Source organism: Juglans microcarpa x Juglans regia, chromosome 4D, assembly GCF_004785595.1.
Source record: "Juglans microcarpa x Juglans regia isolate MS1-56 chromosome 4D, Jm3101_v1.0, whole genome shotgun sequence".
Taxonomy (NCBI): Eukaryota; Viridiplantae; Streptophyta; class Magnoliopsida; order Fagales; family Juglandaceae; genus Juglans; species Juglans microcarpa x Juglans regia.
In genome coordinates this window covers 14,702,794-14,719,331 of record NC_054600.1, presented here as the reverse complement: position 1 = coordinate 14,719,331, position 16,538 = coordinate 14,702,794, and the positions used below count along the sequence as shown (strand labels likewise).

At 34.1% G+C, this 16,538-nt stretch overlaps 1 protein-coding gene across 2 annotated transcripts; it reads left to right on the top strand.

Moving 5' to 3' along the window:
* The first annotated feature begins 2,340 nt into the window (after window positions 1–2,340).
* On the top strand, window positions 2,341–15,313 carry LOC121261358 (exosome complex component CSL4). 2 transcript variants are annotated; one of them, XM_041163690.1, is made up of 6 exons: window positions 2,341–2,680; window positions 4,343–4,417; window positions 5,508–5,596; window positions 8,977–9,077; window positions 9,612–9,693; window positions 15,071–15,313. In XM_041163690.1, the coding sequence occupies exons 1-5, from the start codon at window positions 2,510–2,512 to the stop codon at window positions 9,659–9,661; spliced, it is 486 nt and encodes a 161-aa protein (XP_041019624.1). In that variant the 5' UTR covers window positions 2,341–2,509; the 3' UTR covers window positions 9,662–9,693; window positions 15,071–15,313. The 2 variants fall into 2 exon arrangements, with proteins under 2 accessions (XP_041019624.1, XP_041019623.1); XM_041163689.1 differs by having other exon boundaries at window positions 2,344–2,680; window positions 8,977–9,061.
* The last annotated feature ends 1,225 nt before the right edge of the window (window positions 15,314–16,538 follow it).

Below are 16,538 nucleotides of genomic sequence, written 5' to 3'. Positions count from 1 at the left end.
GCTTCTCCCCTCCCATTCTCCCTCACCCAGATCACAGACCGCATCTCCGTCTCCATCTCCCCTCCCTCGCGCCTCCGTCTCCATCTCCGGTCACTGCCCAGTTCTTCTCCAAGGTAAGATGCCGATTACTCTCCGACTTCTTTTTTTTTTTTTTTTTTTAATTTTATTTCAGATGCTTTAGTTTTGTTTTTTGGTTTCTGGCTTTGGTTGTACCAACTCAAACCGAGTCCAACACGTACTTTGACTACCCGCCCAGACGAACCAGAAGAGCTCCAAACCTGCACAAATAATGAAGAAAACGAATAGTCTCGTGAAACGGTTGCACTTGAAGCACTGCGAATCCTTTTCATCGATTTTTTTTCTCGGCAGATAAATACAATGTGACGAGTGAAACCAACCTTTGGGCCACTAAGAGCTGGAAGTTCCATGGAGACGAATCGAGTAGCATATAGATACATCTCTAAACATAGAGAGTAAAGCGAACTGATTGTCTCTGGAGTTTGGATTTGCAAATGGAGGATTTAGGGTAAATCAATGGTTTAAGTGACAGTGAGGGTTTTGGATGGGTTTGTAAGTAGGCGTTGAAAACAATGAAGAGACAATAATCAATGATGTAAGAAGCAGCATAGATAATGATTCCGAATATGAATGAATTATTACAATAATGCTAGTAGTGATGATGGAATTGTTGTACCAATTTGAGACCCATTGTTGGGTTTTTTTTTTTTTTTTAAATCTCAGTTTTGAGTTTTGTTGAGTTTTGGAATTTTATCTCATCTCTGTTTCGGCGTTGTTGAGTTAGTGGATTTGTTTCGGTTAATTTTATTTCATCTGTGAGCGAGAGGTTCTCCAATAGTTTCGGCTTTGTTTCGGTTACTTTTATGAATTTCGGCGTTGTTGGTAGTCAAAGTATGTGAGGAGAGGAAGAAAAAAGAAAAAAAGAAAAAGAAAAAATAAAGGGGGAAAGGCCAACTGGCCTTCCCACGTCAGATGGGAAATTAGAAGCGGGAGCCCAAATCGGGCTCCTTAACATTTCCGAAATTTTTTTATATGGGTGAACAATATTCTCTAGATATAGCGGGATTAGATTTACAACATCTATTGAATTGCTGTTTTGATCCAACATTGTTTATATTTTATATTTTTATAAATAAAACTATATTTTACAACATCTATTGAAAATGATCTAAGTAAAGATCTTTAGTGGCCTTCTAAAGAATCACTCTTGATGAATGTTTGACCCAAAAAATAACGTCGTTCGTTATTCTTTATTTTTTTATTTTTAGCTCCTTCGTTATTCAAAAGTTTATGTGCTATAATACGTTTTGATTCCTTGTTTAATTTAAACACTTGACAAATGTGCTCTAAAATTATAAATACCTTTTGTACCATTCAAAAGTTCAGTGCTATATCAATTCAAATGATAAATTATTTCAACTGATTACTTGAGTCATCGGTGAGTATTTTGCATATGAATAATGTTATGTCGTGGAGTATGCAGGTGTTATATAATCTTTTTAAAAAAGAATATGATACAATATTAAAAATTTAGTTTTTTATATGTAAGTCCCGTATTTACTTATTTTTTTCAAAAAGATTACGTGGCGTTTACGCACTTCATGTAACACATTTTATGGATAGTATTTAGATAACTAGAAAATATGAGAGAAAATGTAAAGAAAATGATCAGATTTGAAATTGACAGTCTTCAATAGAAGAGAGGTTGAGAGCAAAATAGAAGACAATTGTATTCAAAATACCATTACTAGTCCCTCATTCTACTAAATATACTACTTTAATAACCAATGAGCCAAAGCCCAACACCTAAAACAACAATTATAACAAACTGCCGAAAGGCTAAACAGGTAGCAAGTAAATGGGCCAGGGCCTACTTCAACAAAAATCTTATAAATAAAAGAGATGATTATTTTGGCTAATAGGTTGAGTGGAACTACTAAACTCCTCTCATCCAATCTAAGCCCACTAGGAATTTGGTCCTTATTGTCACAGTCATATACGTGTGACATTTTACGATTGTAAATATAATTATTCTATGTGTATACTTTGAAAAATATGACTGTTGGGGAAAAATATGTACCCATTAAAATAGTATTGTTAAATAATAAATATTTGAATATATAATTCTTCAAACTAAAATAATAAAGAAGAAGGAGAGAGAAAATCTAAGAAAAGGAAAATATAGAAAATTTTAATATTCAAGTGTGCACTGAAAATAGGTAGTTTTTTTTTTTTTTTTTGGATACAAACGGTGAAAGTTGCACAATACTGTTTAATCGAACCCTAAAACGAAAACTCTCAATATCTATTTTTTTTATTGTTCCGGGTTTCTTCAAACAAGAGGTCCAGAGGACATAGTGTCCGGTTCCCCGCCGCTATAACTGCTCTTTTCTCCATTTCATCTAGAACAGAGAAGTCTAGTTAGTAATGATCTCTCTGCTGCTGCTTCTGCCGTAACCTGTTTAGAGAGAGAGAGAGAGAGAGAGAGAGAATGAAAGAAGAGGGAGAGCGAGAGGTGGTGACGCCTGGGGAAGTGCTGGGGAAGGCATCCGATGTAAGAGCAGGGAGAGGTGCCTACTTGGCGCCCCACAACAACTTGGTCTACGCTTCACTCACCGGCTTCCGCCGCGCCTTATCCCCTTCCCCCGACTCCCCCGACCAGGTACTTTTTCTCTTGCATCAACAAATTTCTATACTTGTACTGTTTTTGTTGTCACGCTAAAAAAAAGTTGGCGACCAGTGGGAAAATCTGGTTAGAGTCGTGAATTATCTTTGGAAATGTTGGAAAACATATATGATATTGCTATTTTTCAATAATCGACCAGGCATAGAATTTGTATTCATTATTTGTATCAGCTGAGCGACTGGTTGGACATTTTGGAGATACGCGGATTTGGGATTGAATTTCTGAATTGATGCACAAGTTTGACTTTTAAGACTCTGTATACATGAAAATAATAAATAATAGGTAAATTATCATATTCAAAAGTTGTATTGTAATTGAAATTTATGATTTGTAAAACAAAAGCCTAGGGAATGCTTTGGAGTGGACTGAGTTAAGTGTTTCATTTGCCAGAGAAACATAATCAGTTATTCGAAACAAAGCTTTTCCTCCCCCCCCCCCCCCCCCCCCCCCCCCCCCCCCCCCCCCCCCCCCCCCCCCTTTTTTTCTGTCCGGTTTATGTGTTGTCTTGCCGGTCGTGGTACCCATAAGACAATTGTAGGATTTAATTATGAGAAATAATAGTTGCAGTCGTGAGCAATCACTTTGAAAAAAGTGAATAAATACGGGACCTACATGAAAAGAAATTAATTTTTTAATAGTAGACTTTACTATTTTCAAAGTGACTGCACGGCGCTTGCGCACTCCATGATTGCATGTAGCATTACTCATTAATTATTATTATCATTTAATTACTGAACTAACATACCTTTTTAGATTCTAACGTATCTGTAATAGTGGCCCCGTGTTAGTAACTAGTGACAAGTACCACCTTCTTTGCTCATTCATTTTTCTTTAAATGATCGATTTGTGTAATAAAGACTATATATTGTATAGCTAGGATTCAAGTTTTTAAATAAGTGACAATCTGAATGGAAGCATATACCAACTGATAAGACCACTAGCATTGTATTATGCATCTGCATATACATCTACATATTTGCATAATATGACCTTAAATTAAGCTGCATTGGAAATTTTGCATAGCTATGAACAATGTTTCTACAAATTTGAAAATGCACTGTTCACTCTCCAAATCTTATTTTATTACTTTTTCTCTCTCCTCCCCCTCTCTCTCTCTCTCTCTCTCTCTCTCTCTCTCTCTCTCTCTCTCCACACCAACGGATAGAATTTTAGGAAAAAAAATTCTAGTGGGTGCTAAATGATAAAATTTGTGGTGGTGCTAATTGTAAAATATAAAAAAAAAAATTAGGAAAAAAATAAATAATAAAAAAATATATAATATTTTATTATTATTTGGCTCAAAGATGCATAATCCAATGTGAGAGTTTTTCTTGACATGCAAAATTAATCTCCAAAAGATGTGATTTTGCATATGCATATTAGAGAAACCAATACTAGTGCTCTAAGGGCTGGCCCCCTTGAGTCTCTATGCCGGTGCAAACTTTCAGTTTGCATAATGTGGTCTTAACAATTAATCAGAGAGTTTAGAAATTATTCATGCGAAAAAAGAACCCACATGGATTTATGAAAACAGTTAATATTTCTCTTCAATTGCTAATTTAACTCGGTGGAAGTTTATCTCATACGCACTTGTTCTATTGGGTTCCTGTTGATGACTTGGTTCCTTATTATTTACAGAGACCCACTGTGGAAATAACTGATCACAAGGCCCATGGTGCCATTCCAGAACCGGGATCCATTGTTATTGCCAGAGTAAGTGGCCTATTTGTAGACCTTCCCATTTTAATGTTGGTATCTGAAAGGCAATCATTATACCAGTATTTGGTTGATATATTTATCCTTAATGGTTTATGAAGTGAAACCATCAAAGACTGTTAAATGACTAATTGATCGAAATTAAGGGATTTTAAGAGCAAAGAAATTGTTAGAAATCTATTGCCACTCACGAGAAAGCTGAGTCCAAAAGTCCTCAAGAATAGGCGTGTCGTAAGGTGAAGCATTTCCTTTTTGAGAACTTATGTTATAAGAAATACAATAATTGAAAATATTATGTGTGGATATATTATTTTCAATTATTATCCACATATGTTAATAATATGTATAAGAGCTGAAAGGTTCTTCCAAGAATATAACATCTGTATGCATATCTATTTATAGACATATTTGGGGCCTCCCTGGATATGTTATGCCACTCATCTTCTGGTTGTCCCCCCTTTCACACTTGTTAATAAAGACTATTATTACCTATTAATAAAGACTATTATTACCTATAAATTATTATTTTGAATGGCACTGTGCGTCTTGGAATAAAGTCTCGACTTATACCAGGGATGCACAAGCCCTCGACAAAGACTTTCCCGCAAGTGCACCTTCAGTAATTCAAGGGGAAATTCCCCCAGTTTGATAGCCGCTAAAAATTGTTTGCACCCAAAAGTTCAAACCTTAGACCTGAAGGGAGCATACCTCCAAGACCAATGCCCTTACTGCTTGAGCCAGCCCCTAGGGGTTTACCTGTAAAAAAAAAAAAAAATAGCTTCTGGTTGTCTTATAATCAGAGAATGAATCATGTTGGTAAGTTTTCAAGTAAGAGATAAAGACAAAGTTTCACTCTTTGTTCATATTCATTATACTCGAAAAGCATTTTTTTCTCTTTCCTTAAGTATTTCAAATTTGACTACATGCTTATATGTTTCTAGCTCTCTGCTTCATTATTTGTCAGGTGCTTTCTTGTTTCTATCAAGTTTAATAATTAATGACTTGCTTTGTTTCTATGAACTATGTTCACAGGCATGCGTGCGTGTACGTGTGTGTGAATCTCATATTGTTTTCCTGATTATGATAGGTTACGAGAGTGATGGCTAAGATGGCTTCAGCTGATATCATGTGTGTTGGTCCCAAGTCTGTTCGAGAAAAATTCAGTGGCATAATTAGGTGTGTATCATGTTTTAAACATAATTATATATGTAAAACATTTATTTAGTGAGGGAAGGGTAGGATTCATCTAAGTACATATTAGGCTTGTTGTTTCTTTAATAAAGTTAAATTTGTAAATTTTTAAAAATTGCTAGCTCCTTCCATGCCTTTTTATTCTATAGGCTTACTTGAACATCTGGGTTTATACATATAAAATAAAAACTGGGTTTCATAGAATCAATTGCTATTGGTTCACTAAACTTTATAACTTATTGGCGTTACTTGCATCATGATAATATCGTCTCTGGTCTTAAGAATTCTGTGCATCTGCTGAGTGGATCTGAATGGTATTAAAAATTTTATTGTTGGCTTTTTGTAATTAGTTAATTTCTACCTTTCTATCTTGATGGGAAGTGTTAAGGCTGCCTCGGCCCTTTACAGTGGGGTGACAGTGGGGTGCTGACCCTACCCAACTTCTTAATGTTATAATCTTTTTTTTAATAAGTAAAAATATTATATATATCAAAAGGAGAAACGAAGTACACTGAATGTATACAAGAAAACAACTTGCCCAAAATGACCCAAAAAGCCCCTAATGACCCAGAAAGCCCAGAAAACACCAGACCTGATCCCAACCCCTTGTTTCCTTTAGAACTAAAACTCTACCCGAACACCCACCACCAACCCCTTGATTCCCGTCTTCACAATGCCCTCCCTTTAGACTTTATGTTATAATCTTGAATATAATAAAATAAAGTTTTGATAACCTTATGAAACTATTTTATACTTATTAAATATTTGGTAACATAAAGCCAGAATTGGATTTTTGCCATTATTGTCAAGGGTTAGAGTCATAAGTTCCGTTTATCTTCTTTCCGCTTCTGATTCTACCTCATCAGTTATCTGGTTATGATTTTTATGTAACATCTATTTCTTTTAAGGGACAGTGTGTTTATCTATATGATTTTGTTCACACATACTTTTGCAAGCTATTGATTTCTCATGATCAGGTGTACTTGCATGGAAGCTTATAGCTTGATTGTAGCACCCCGTCCCATAGGGTCAGGAATCCCACTTTCATAACATTACATTGAGCCAGGCTATAAGAGGTCCACAAATACCTCGAAGTAAACTGAAAATTTTATTAAAACTTACTGATACTCTTAGAAGAATACATAAGCTGAATCTTTGGGAAAGATCCTCAATGCCACTTTGTTCCAACATAAATAAAAGTCTAAACTACGTGATGGACACTTATTGACTAGGACATGGTCTCCATTGCTAGTTCTGGCTTGCATTCTCATCCTCAACCTCACCCATGACATTTAAAATATAAAAGCAAAGTGAACCAAATACTTAGTAAATAGATCCATCACACAGTAAATAGGTTAAAGCGAGTTTCTTTTTCAAATAATATTCACACGTATCACAAACATTTTTTCTTTAACCTCTTAAGTGGCCAACACACACTTACATCCCGTGGGTAAGGTTTACTAATAAAAGATCCTGCTTACCTTTCTGTGGCCACAGGCACAACCATTTTTTTTTTTTTTTTTTTTTTTTTTTTTTTTAATTTTTATTTTTTATCAGTAGGTTCTTGTCTAAGATATGGACATTACTTGATAAACTAGGGACACTCGAATCCTAACATACCATACAAGGTGGCTGCTCCTGTAGGTAAGGAGTGTTCCGTACTTTTGTAGTATGAAACAATTTAGACCTATAATGGACAGGATATTTAGAAATTCTAGAGAGGGTACCTACTAACACTTGCCTTCAATTAAAATTATAGGTTGCACTTAAACAAAGCCTCTAGATTATCATGCATAGGTGATTCTCTTGTATATGTCCCGTGTACTTGGTCTCTTGCCTATTCTTATTTTCAACAAAATTTTGTTTAACAATAATAATAATAAAAAAAGATGTTAAAATGGTGGAAAACACAAGGTCAGTGCAATGACTTCACTGCTGCAAAAAAATAAAAAATAAAAAATAAATAGAAAAAAAAATTAGGGATGATTCATTCAACATTGTAGTGTAGAATAGTCTGAATTGCTCACGAAGCAGTGTCAGCAGGGAGAGAAGCTACTAATCTGGACAGCTGCATAAAAGAGCAGTTGGTGGCTGTTTTCTGAATTTTTTATGAAGAAGAGTGTTGAAACTTGAAAGTTCTTGCTTACCTATGGCTGTGGCAGATTCTGGGAATAATTTTCATGGCTGCTACCTTGAATTGGTGATGAAAATAGGAGGAGAGTGGCTGCAAAAAGGGTCAGAGGACTTGGAGGTTAGTCTCCTATGATTCTCATCGACTTTTTTTTATAAGAATTTTAGGGTAAAATGGAAGCAAAGGCATCAGACTTAGGGAATATTTAGAGTGATTTTCCATCAACAAAATGAGGGTTTTAAGGAATTAAGCTTAGCTGATAGCCATCCTAATTGCCTGCATATTCTTGGCTGTTTAGGGATTTCCTATGTTAATTGGAGGCCCAGTATACTTTCTTTGGGTTCTAGAAGCCTCTTTTACCTTAATTACAGCTAGGTCAATGGTTCCTATCTACATGGAGTCGGCAGTTTGCATAGCAGTCCCATTTAAGCAGTTTTCTTGCTATGTAATTGTATAGATTGGATCCAATTTTAGCAAGTTCTGTTTACCTTGCCTTCTATAGCTAATTAAGGCCATAAATAAAGCAAATCAGCAATTGTAATAATACAAACCAGCGCCTCTAATACAATTAAGCATGATTGACAAGGCTCAAGTGGTAAGAGTCTTGGTCTTGGTGGTATGCTCCCTCCACGTTTAGGGTTTGAATCCTCTTGGGTGCAAACAATTTTTGGAGGCCATCGGACTAGGGACCTTTTCCCTTGAATTACCTAAGTTGCATTTGTGGGAAACTCCTTGCCGAGGGCCTATGCATGCTTGGGATTAGTAGGGACTTTGTTCTTGGACACCTGGTGCCAATAAAAAAAGCATAATTGACAAAAATAAATATAAAATATACTTTATTTTGGGACATTATAGGCCCAGGTATGACATCGAAACACTGGATAATGATGAAAATATCTTTAAAAAAGATCAACTACATTTTCCATCCTCTCTAACTATGTTTTTTATTGTTTTGCTTTAGTTGCAAATATTAGATGATATTTCCAATGATATTTTTTTAACAGTAAATAAAATTTTTATTGACGAGGAATAGGCATAGCCCAAGTACTAAGGACATATACAAGAGCAAATATTTTCATTGACATTATTGTGCTTCACTTTATAGTCTAATCTATATGGAAGTTGTACTTGAAGTATGGTCTTTTGCAATTCAAACTTTTGATTGATCTATGGGAATGGATATTTAGACCAAGCTTTGATTATTGTTGCACCCATTCATTCTTTATCTTTGCAGGCAACAAGATGTAAGAGCGACTGAGATTGACAAAGTGGATATGCACTTATCCTTTCGGCCTGGTGACATTGTCAAAGCTATTGTGGTATCCTTAATGCTCGGTTGGCCTCTGATGCTATGAGCGATTTCAATGTTTTATCTAATTTATAATATTTATTTGGAGTACTTGTACAAAATAATAATAATATATTCATTTGGGGCATTTTACAAAATAAACAACACCAATACCCTTACATGCATTGTTTTCGGTGGGGTAGAGGGGAGTGTGGATGGAGATTTGGTGGGGGTAAATCATTCATTCAATGGCTTTTATAAAAAAAGAAAAAACAAAAAACAAAATCTTTTGAATTTGAGACTGAAATTTCTAAGAGATTTTCCTTCTTGAATGAGTCTTATCCATTTTTCTTTCTAGGCAATGATGGATAGATTCTTATTAGTTCATTGTTTGGGGGAAACCACTTCTAAGCCATCAATGTAGTTTCTAAATGCCAAATTGAATGAAGTTGGTACTTGGTAGCAGCTTAGAAATTTGTCTGTTTTGTTAGTCCTGCATCCGTATCATTTTTTAATTTCCATTGACTTTTTAAATTGATATTTTGAAAATGGGAGCTCTCCTTAAGATTTTTTTTTATAAGCTATCCCTTGGAGATGCACGGGCCTATTATCTATCTACTGCAAAGAATGAATTGGGTGTTGTGTCTGCGGAGAGTACAGCAGGTAAGAAGCTTTTTTTAATATTTTCTTATGAAAATTTAATCAACTATGAATTTTTGCTTGTTTGAATTTATTGGAATTTTACAATGATTTGATTTTATTTGCTGTATAAACGAGTAGAATTTTCAATTTCATGGTACAGTTATATGCTGTTCCATATTTTGATCAGAGTTTTCATGTACCTTTTTCCATTATAGCACGTTTTGCCACTCCTTTCACATTCAAGTGCATTATATTGTTCTTGTTTTCTATTAGTTTTCTTATAAATTGAACTCGATAAGATCTAGCCCAAATAATATTACCTGCGCTCATTAGAACATTACCCGTTCTTAACAATGGGATGAAGGGCAAGGTCATGCACTCAAGAGCCACTGGATTTGTTTATAAATTTACTAAAAAGGAGGAAGGAACTTTGAGTATGACGGACAGTCTTGTGATGCAATGGTAGTCAGCCCCTTGTCATGTTCTATCCATTAGACTTGATGAACAGGCCCTTTTTTTTTTTTTAAGGAAGAGGATAGTACTCCAATTTTATTGATATGCCCTCACGTATGGCAGAGGAATACCATATTACAAAAAAAGGCCGGGGTTACAAAAAATCCCAAACAAGGCTTGAAAACCTCATTCTATCAGATAGCTAAAGTATTAATAGATGAATGACATAGGAAATTAACCCCATCTAAAATATGGTAAACCTGCTTTGTCAACTATCAAAATACCATACAGATTATGAGTTAGATGACAAGTTGAGGAGAAAGATAAGTTGTGACCAGCTGCACCAAGGTTTGCAAGTCCATCAGCTACTCCATTAGCCTCCCAGTGAGCTATTGGTTGCTAATATAAGGATATCCTCCCAAATATATATGGACCTGTTTGAGGTTGCGGTAGGAGTCTTAAAAAGTGCTTAAATAGTCTTAGAAGCTCTTTAATGGAAAAATTAGGTTGTTTGGGTGTTACATATTAAAACACTTTTAATCTCAAATAAGTTAAAAAGTACGTTTGAGGAAAAATTTTGATGTTTTTCCTCAAACGTGCTTTTCTGGATAATGTGGAATGTAATTCGAATTTTAAAAAGATTGTTAATGGACGAAAATACTCATAATTTTCAAATAATTACGACTTTCAAACTTTCAAGGATATGGTCATAATCTTTAAAAATTCAAACAATTGCAATTTCTATATCAGAAGACACTTTTTTAATTTGTTCAAACAAATTTTACCATACAGTAAATAACTTTTTAATAGTAGAAATTATTACTTAAGTTATAAGCTATAAGTGCTAAAACTATAAGCTATATTTCCCACCGCAATCCCAAACATGCACTATATAGCTTCAAGGAGGTTTCTGCAGTTGATGAAACCAATTTACTGCAAGTAAAAAGTCTGTTTGTACTTCAAGATCACAGGCCCCAATCATCTATTTAAGGTTGTTGAAACCCTTTTAACACACTGCAAACCAATCTAAGTTCTTACAGAAATATGCGTGTCTCTCAAATAAAAAGCAAAACAAAGTGAAAAAGAAAATAAAGTTGACTTCTCCTTGCCATAATCAAGGTGTGCTGTATAGGGTAAGAAGAAAGAAATTGGCTTGGAGGTGAAACAATGAAAGAGAACTCAAAGCTTTGGATGGCTGTTCTAAGAAATCTAAATTCACATTGTTTCACCTCCAATTAGCATACAGCAAACCCATTGAGCCCATTTTTGAAAACACATCTTGCAGGTGGACTTCAATTTCTATCTGGTACAGATAGAGAGAATGTTAGAGTCTACTGTTCACCTAACTCTATTTTTTAAAATTTTTTATTTGGCTTTCTGTCTATTACTCTTCATCTCTTATTCTATCATTTGCAATCTTTGCCTCTTTCACACTTTGTTTCTTTTTAAAGTTTTTTTTTGATAGGTAAAAGTAAGTTTTATTGAAATAAGAATAGAAACAGAGTACCCCAGGAGTATACAAGCAGATCATGAAACCTAATTACATCTAGGTACTAGTGAGAGATACAAGCAGGTCATGGAAAGTATCCGTATTACAAATAATGGCCGAAGCCCCGGAAAATAATATCCGGATTACAATCTTTGCCTCTTTCACACTTTGTTTCTTTTTAAAGTTTACATTCCCATGTGCATTCTTTTGATATAACTCTTTGCATTTGCTGACTTGGGTCTTAGAAATTGTGGAACTAGGGAATAATTAGCACATAAATTTAAGGTGCCAACTGAAAATTAGAAAAAATGGCGCATTGGTGGCCATCGGCGTAAAAAACAACTGTATTTGGTCATCAATTTGTAACAGTGCTTAGTTCCAAGGCTGAGCACTTCTCTTACCAAAAGTGAAGCACATTTACAAAAACGTGCTTTTGTAACTTAATATATTTATATATAAATCAGTTCAAGATCCGGAAAATGATACAGTGATACAAACAAATATTCTTAAGTATTTGGTTGATATTAAAGATTGTTTACATACCATGGCTCCACAAGCGCTTAGTTCCAAGGCTGAAGCACTTCTCTTACCAAAAGTGAAGCACATTTACAAAAGCGTGCTTTTGTAACTTAAATATATATATATATATATATATCAGTTCAAGATCCAGAAAATGATACAAACAAATATTCTCAAGTATTTAGTTGATATTAAAGATTGTTTACATACCATGGCTCCACATGTTGTCGTATGTGATGTATATACTTTGAACACTGCTATTAATAATATATGGTTTGGACTTGGTTTATGCCATTGCGCTCATTAATAAAGATCTTCTAAAAAATGCTTTGAACCTGATATAATAGCTCAAGTTGGTTTTCTAGATGGTGATATTTGATTGCTTATGTTAGAAGTCAATACCCACAACGCTTGAGCTTTTGGTCATGGCCTTTTAGTATTTTATTGAACCATGTACTTTAATTTATTATGACTATTTAGTATCATAGTGTGTATATTTAGTAAAAAGCATGATAGAATTGGAAAAGTCTTCTGTAATTAGTTGAACTTGATTTTTATGTTGCAATCCAACAAATTGATTTAGTACGCTCAACATACTACCACCTTGCTTCTTTGAACCCTTTTTATCATACGAATTTTCATCAACTTTAAAGAAGTGCGCTACTTCAATCAAGTGTGCTTTGCGCCTAGACTCTAGACAGCATATGCGCTTAAGTGTGCCTAATGCTTTCTCACCAACACTGGTCTGTAATAGAAGCCTTGCTCCTACATTAGCTTTACTCAGTTAGGTACTCCCCTGGGCATATTAGTTGACCTTTTCAACCAGCAGCTATTGGTTGCATTGTATTTATTGTTTTACCTGCAATATTACCCACTGTCTTGAAATCATCACCATAGCCATGCATTGGACGAATTGTGTGCGAAAATTGACAGAGACCAAACTGGGATAGCAGTATAGCATCTAATACACCATTAGCTTTGCTCATGCTTTGCCGAATGTGTTACTATCACTTGTTACTTTTTTTCTTTTCTTTTCCTTTTTCTGCTTCCTTTTTATCTGTGTGAACAGAGTGTAGATAATGTGTATGTTCTTCAATGGCGAGCATGATGAGTATGACTAGGGCTGAGCAAAAATCCGAAAATCCGACTCTGAACTGACTCCGCTCCGGCTCCACTCCGACTCTGACAAAATGGAGTCGGAGTCGGATTTCTTTTTTATTTTTTCAGTTGGAGTCGGAGGTGTCACTGGACCGACTCCAACCCGATCCGACTCTGACTTTGCCTTCCTACTCCGACTCTGACTCTGAATCTAACTCCGATATTGTATATATGTTATAAAAATATGTATTTATTTATATATTTATCATATCTACTTGTATAATTATATAGTTATATAACTAGAACTTATAAAGTTGAATTCAAATAGACTAATGATAGTTTAGTATATGTAAACATTATAGTATTACTACCATACATAATCAAGTATAGAAATAAATTAGACGCTAGTATTTAAATAAGCCTAGTATAATCAATTAATAATACATAATACTAATTTACTAAAGTATAGTAACATGTAATTAGACACTAGAAAGTCTAGTATATAATTGAGTTAGAAATAAGTTAGACATTAGTATAATAACATGTAATTAAACACTATAGTACAAGTCTTGTATAGAAATAAATTAGACACTAGTATAGAAATAACTAATAAGTCTAGTATAATAAGTTAATAACACATAATACCAATTTACTAAAGTATAATAACATGTAATTAGACATTAGAAATAAGAATACTATAGAAATAATTTATAAATAAGTTAGACACTAGTATAATATAATAGCATGTAATACTATAGTATAATAACATGTAATTTGACACTAAAAATACATGTAATTAGACACTACAATATATGTCTAGTATAAAAAGAAGTTAGATATTAGTATTGAAGCAAATTAGCAGTGAATGATTTAGTTTAGTTTTTAAATTTTTCAAAAAATTGATATTTGAAAGCCCACAAATTTTTTTTTTTTAAATGGGCTAAATATGAAGCTAAAAAAAAAGAAGACTTAACCTGAAAGCCCAAATCCAACTCTGTTCTGACTTCCTCCTGACAAGTCGGAGTCATAATTCAAATTTGAACTCTGATAAAGTCGGAGTCAGATTTAGGAGAATCTGACTCCGACTAAGTCTGTGCTCACCCCTAAGTATGACACAGTGTAAGTTCTACTACCCTTACATAGTTCTGGGTTGTGGACCGAATACAACCAAATGTATATGATTAAACCGTTGCTTCAAGTCATTAATAGATCTCAGACCTATTTGTTGTTAGGCTGGCCAATTGAATTATATATTCTTTGTTTCTCTCCTGTCCCAACTTTAATGCATTTTCTTGCAAATGTAGTGTATTCGGGAGAGTCTGTTCAAACTTACATGTTTTGGACATATATTTTTCTGATTGAGTTCACATGGATTTTGTTTATACGTAGTAGTCATCTAGTGTTCCTTTGTTCCCTCAACGAGTCTCTTTATGGCAATCTTAATCAGTTTTTGCTTCTGTCAGCAACATCAATGATTTGTATAAAATACTTCGTTCTCTTTCCAGCTTAAATAGCTACAATTGTAATTGAATTTAAACTTTGATAATCCTAGCTACTGACCAACTTGCTTCTGTTTGGATGTAGTAGAGAACCAAGCCTGGTTGAACAATTTTGTTTTTATGTATTGTGTGATTCTTAAGATGAAAGTATAAACATTCATTGTGTGATTCTTAAGATGAAAGTATAAACATTCATGGCATCAATATGATTATTGCATACCTGTTTGCAATGTTTTCTTTTTCTTTTTTATTTTCAGCTAGCATGTGCTTTAGATTGTGTATGCTTACTGGCTTTATAATATCTGTGCATGATGCCCCAACTTTTGATGTTTCACTGTAGGTGCAACGATGGTTCCAATAAGTTGGACCGAGATGCAATGCCCATTAACAGCCCAAATTGAGCGCAGAAAGGTTGCTAAGATCGGAGGTTGACAGGCTAAAATCAAACTAAGCTAGATAGTGTTCCATGTTTCTTATATTCCCCCAAGTATATGTTAGGGGAAGTATGCTTGGGAGTTTTTTTTTTTTTTTATTAATTGCAGAATATAATTATAGTTTAATACAAGATTCAGTATCCACCTTCTATGGTTATGTTTGCTAGCGGTATCTTCCATTAGTAGCTGACTACAATATAGCATTTTCATCGGCTTTTGTCTTTGATTTGCTGGTTTGTTTTTTGTGTTCACGACCTAGGAAAATTATGCACTTCTTAGGTGTACAACTTGCGTGCTTTCACTGTAAATTAAAACATTAATTTGCAGCCTAATGGTATTTAGCGTTGTCCGGGGATCGAGTACCCATGGCCCAACTTCCGTTATATATAAAAAAAAATTATATATATATATATATATATATATATATCTATTTTAAAAGGAAACTATGGTTTTCCCTAAGTTTAGTTGCATATATTTCATACAATTATATATTATTTATTGTGTATATAACATTGTCTTTTGTGTATCCTTTATATTTATAAATTTCTGCTTCACAGATAAAAATAATAAGAAGAATTCTATTTATAAATCGGTGCCTAAAGCACGTTCTCCTTATTGTTGACATAACAATATTTGATTTACAAAATAATTTTAAAATTTAAATATCTTATGCATTAAATTTTGCTGATGTAATGAGTATTCTTCACACCGATTTATAAGGGAAAGAACTCAAATGATAAAATTTCGTACACATGGCAGTAGTACTTGCAACCTTATATGGACCATATAAATGGTCTAGATTTGAGCAGAAAAACAAAATAGCATACAACCCTTAGATTTTTGACATGTGGCATGAGGAGATTTGGTTGACTTGCTTTTTCTTGCCATTCTCATTTTATCAGCACAACACGCCCAATCCCTCTTATCTCATGGATCTTCAATTTTTATCTCATTTTCTCACACATAAACTCGAGCATTTGGAGTCCCAAACAACAATTTCTCAACATAATTGCAAGAAAGGGAGTCCGTAGCTTTATTTTTGCAATTTAAGTTAGTTCTTCTAAATCTTTATTATTATTATTATTGTTAAGTTTACATGATATAGCTTATTATGTGAGTTAACAAGATTGTAAGTTAAGTCGATGATAAACGTTAACGTCGTGTTTCGCACACCTTTGGGTCAAATTCCGACAACTCAAGTTTTCGAAACGGGCCCTGCACAAAATAGAAAAGATTGCGGCTTTGAGAGGGCGGCCTCGGGGCCAAGTAACATTCGATGCTAAAGTTAGTAAATATTATTGGAGGATAACAAATAAGTAAGAGAGTTTATGAATCAGATAGATGTTTTCGTACCTGAGATCTGCTATTTATACT

Coding starts and splice junctions, on each gene's coding strand:
- LOC121261358 (XM_041163689.1), top strand. CDS start 2,510: ATGAAAGAAGAGGGAGAGCGAGAGGTGGTGACGCCTGGGGAAGTGCTG. Junction 2,681..4,342: donor CCCCCGACTCCCCCGACCAG/GTACTTTTTCTC, acceptor TATTATTTACAG/AGACCCACTGTGGAAATAAC. Junction 9,062..9,611: donor ACATTGTCAAAGCTATTGTG/GTATCCTTAATG, acceptor TTTTTTTATAAG/CTATCCCTTGGAGATGCACG.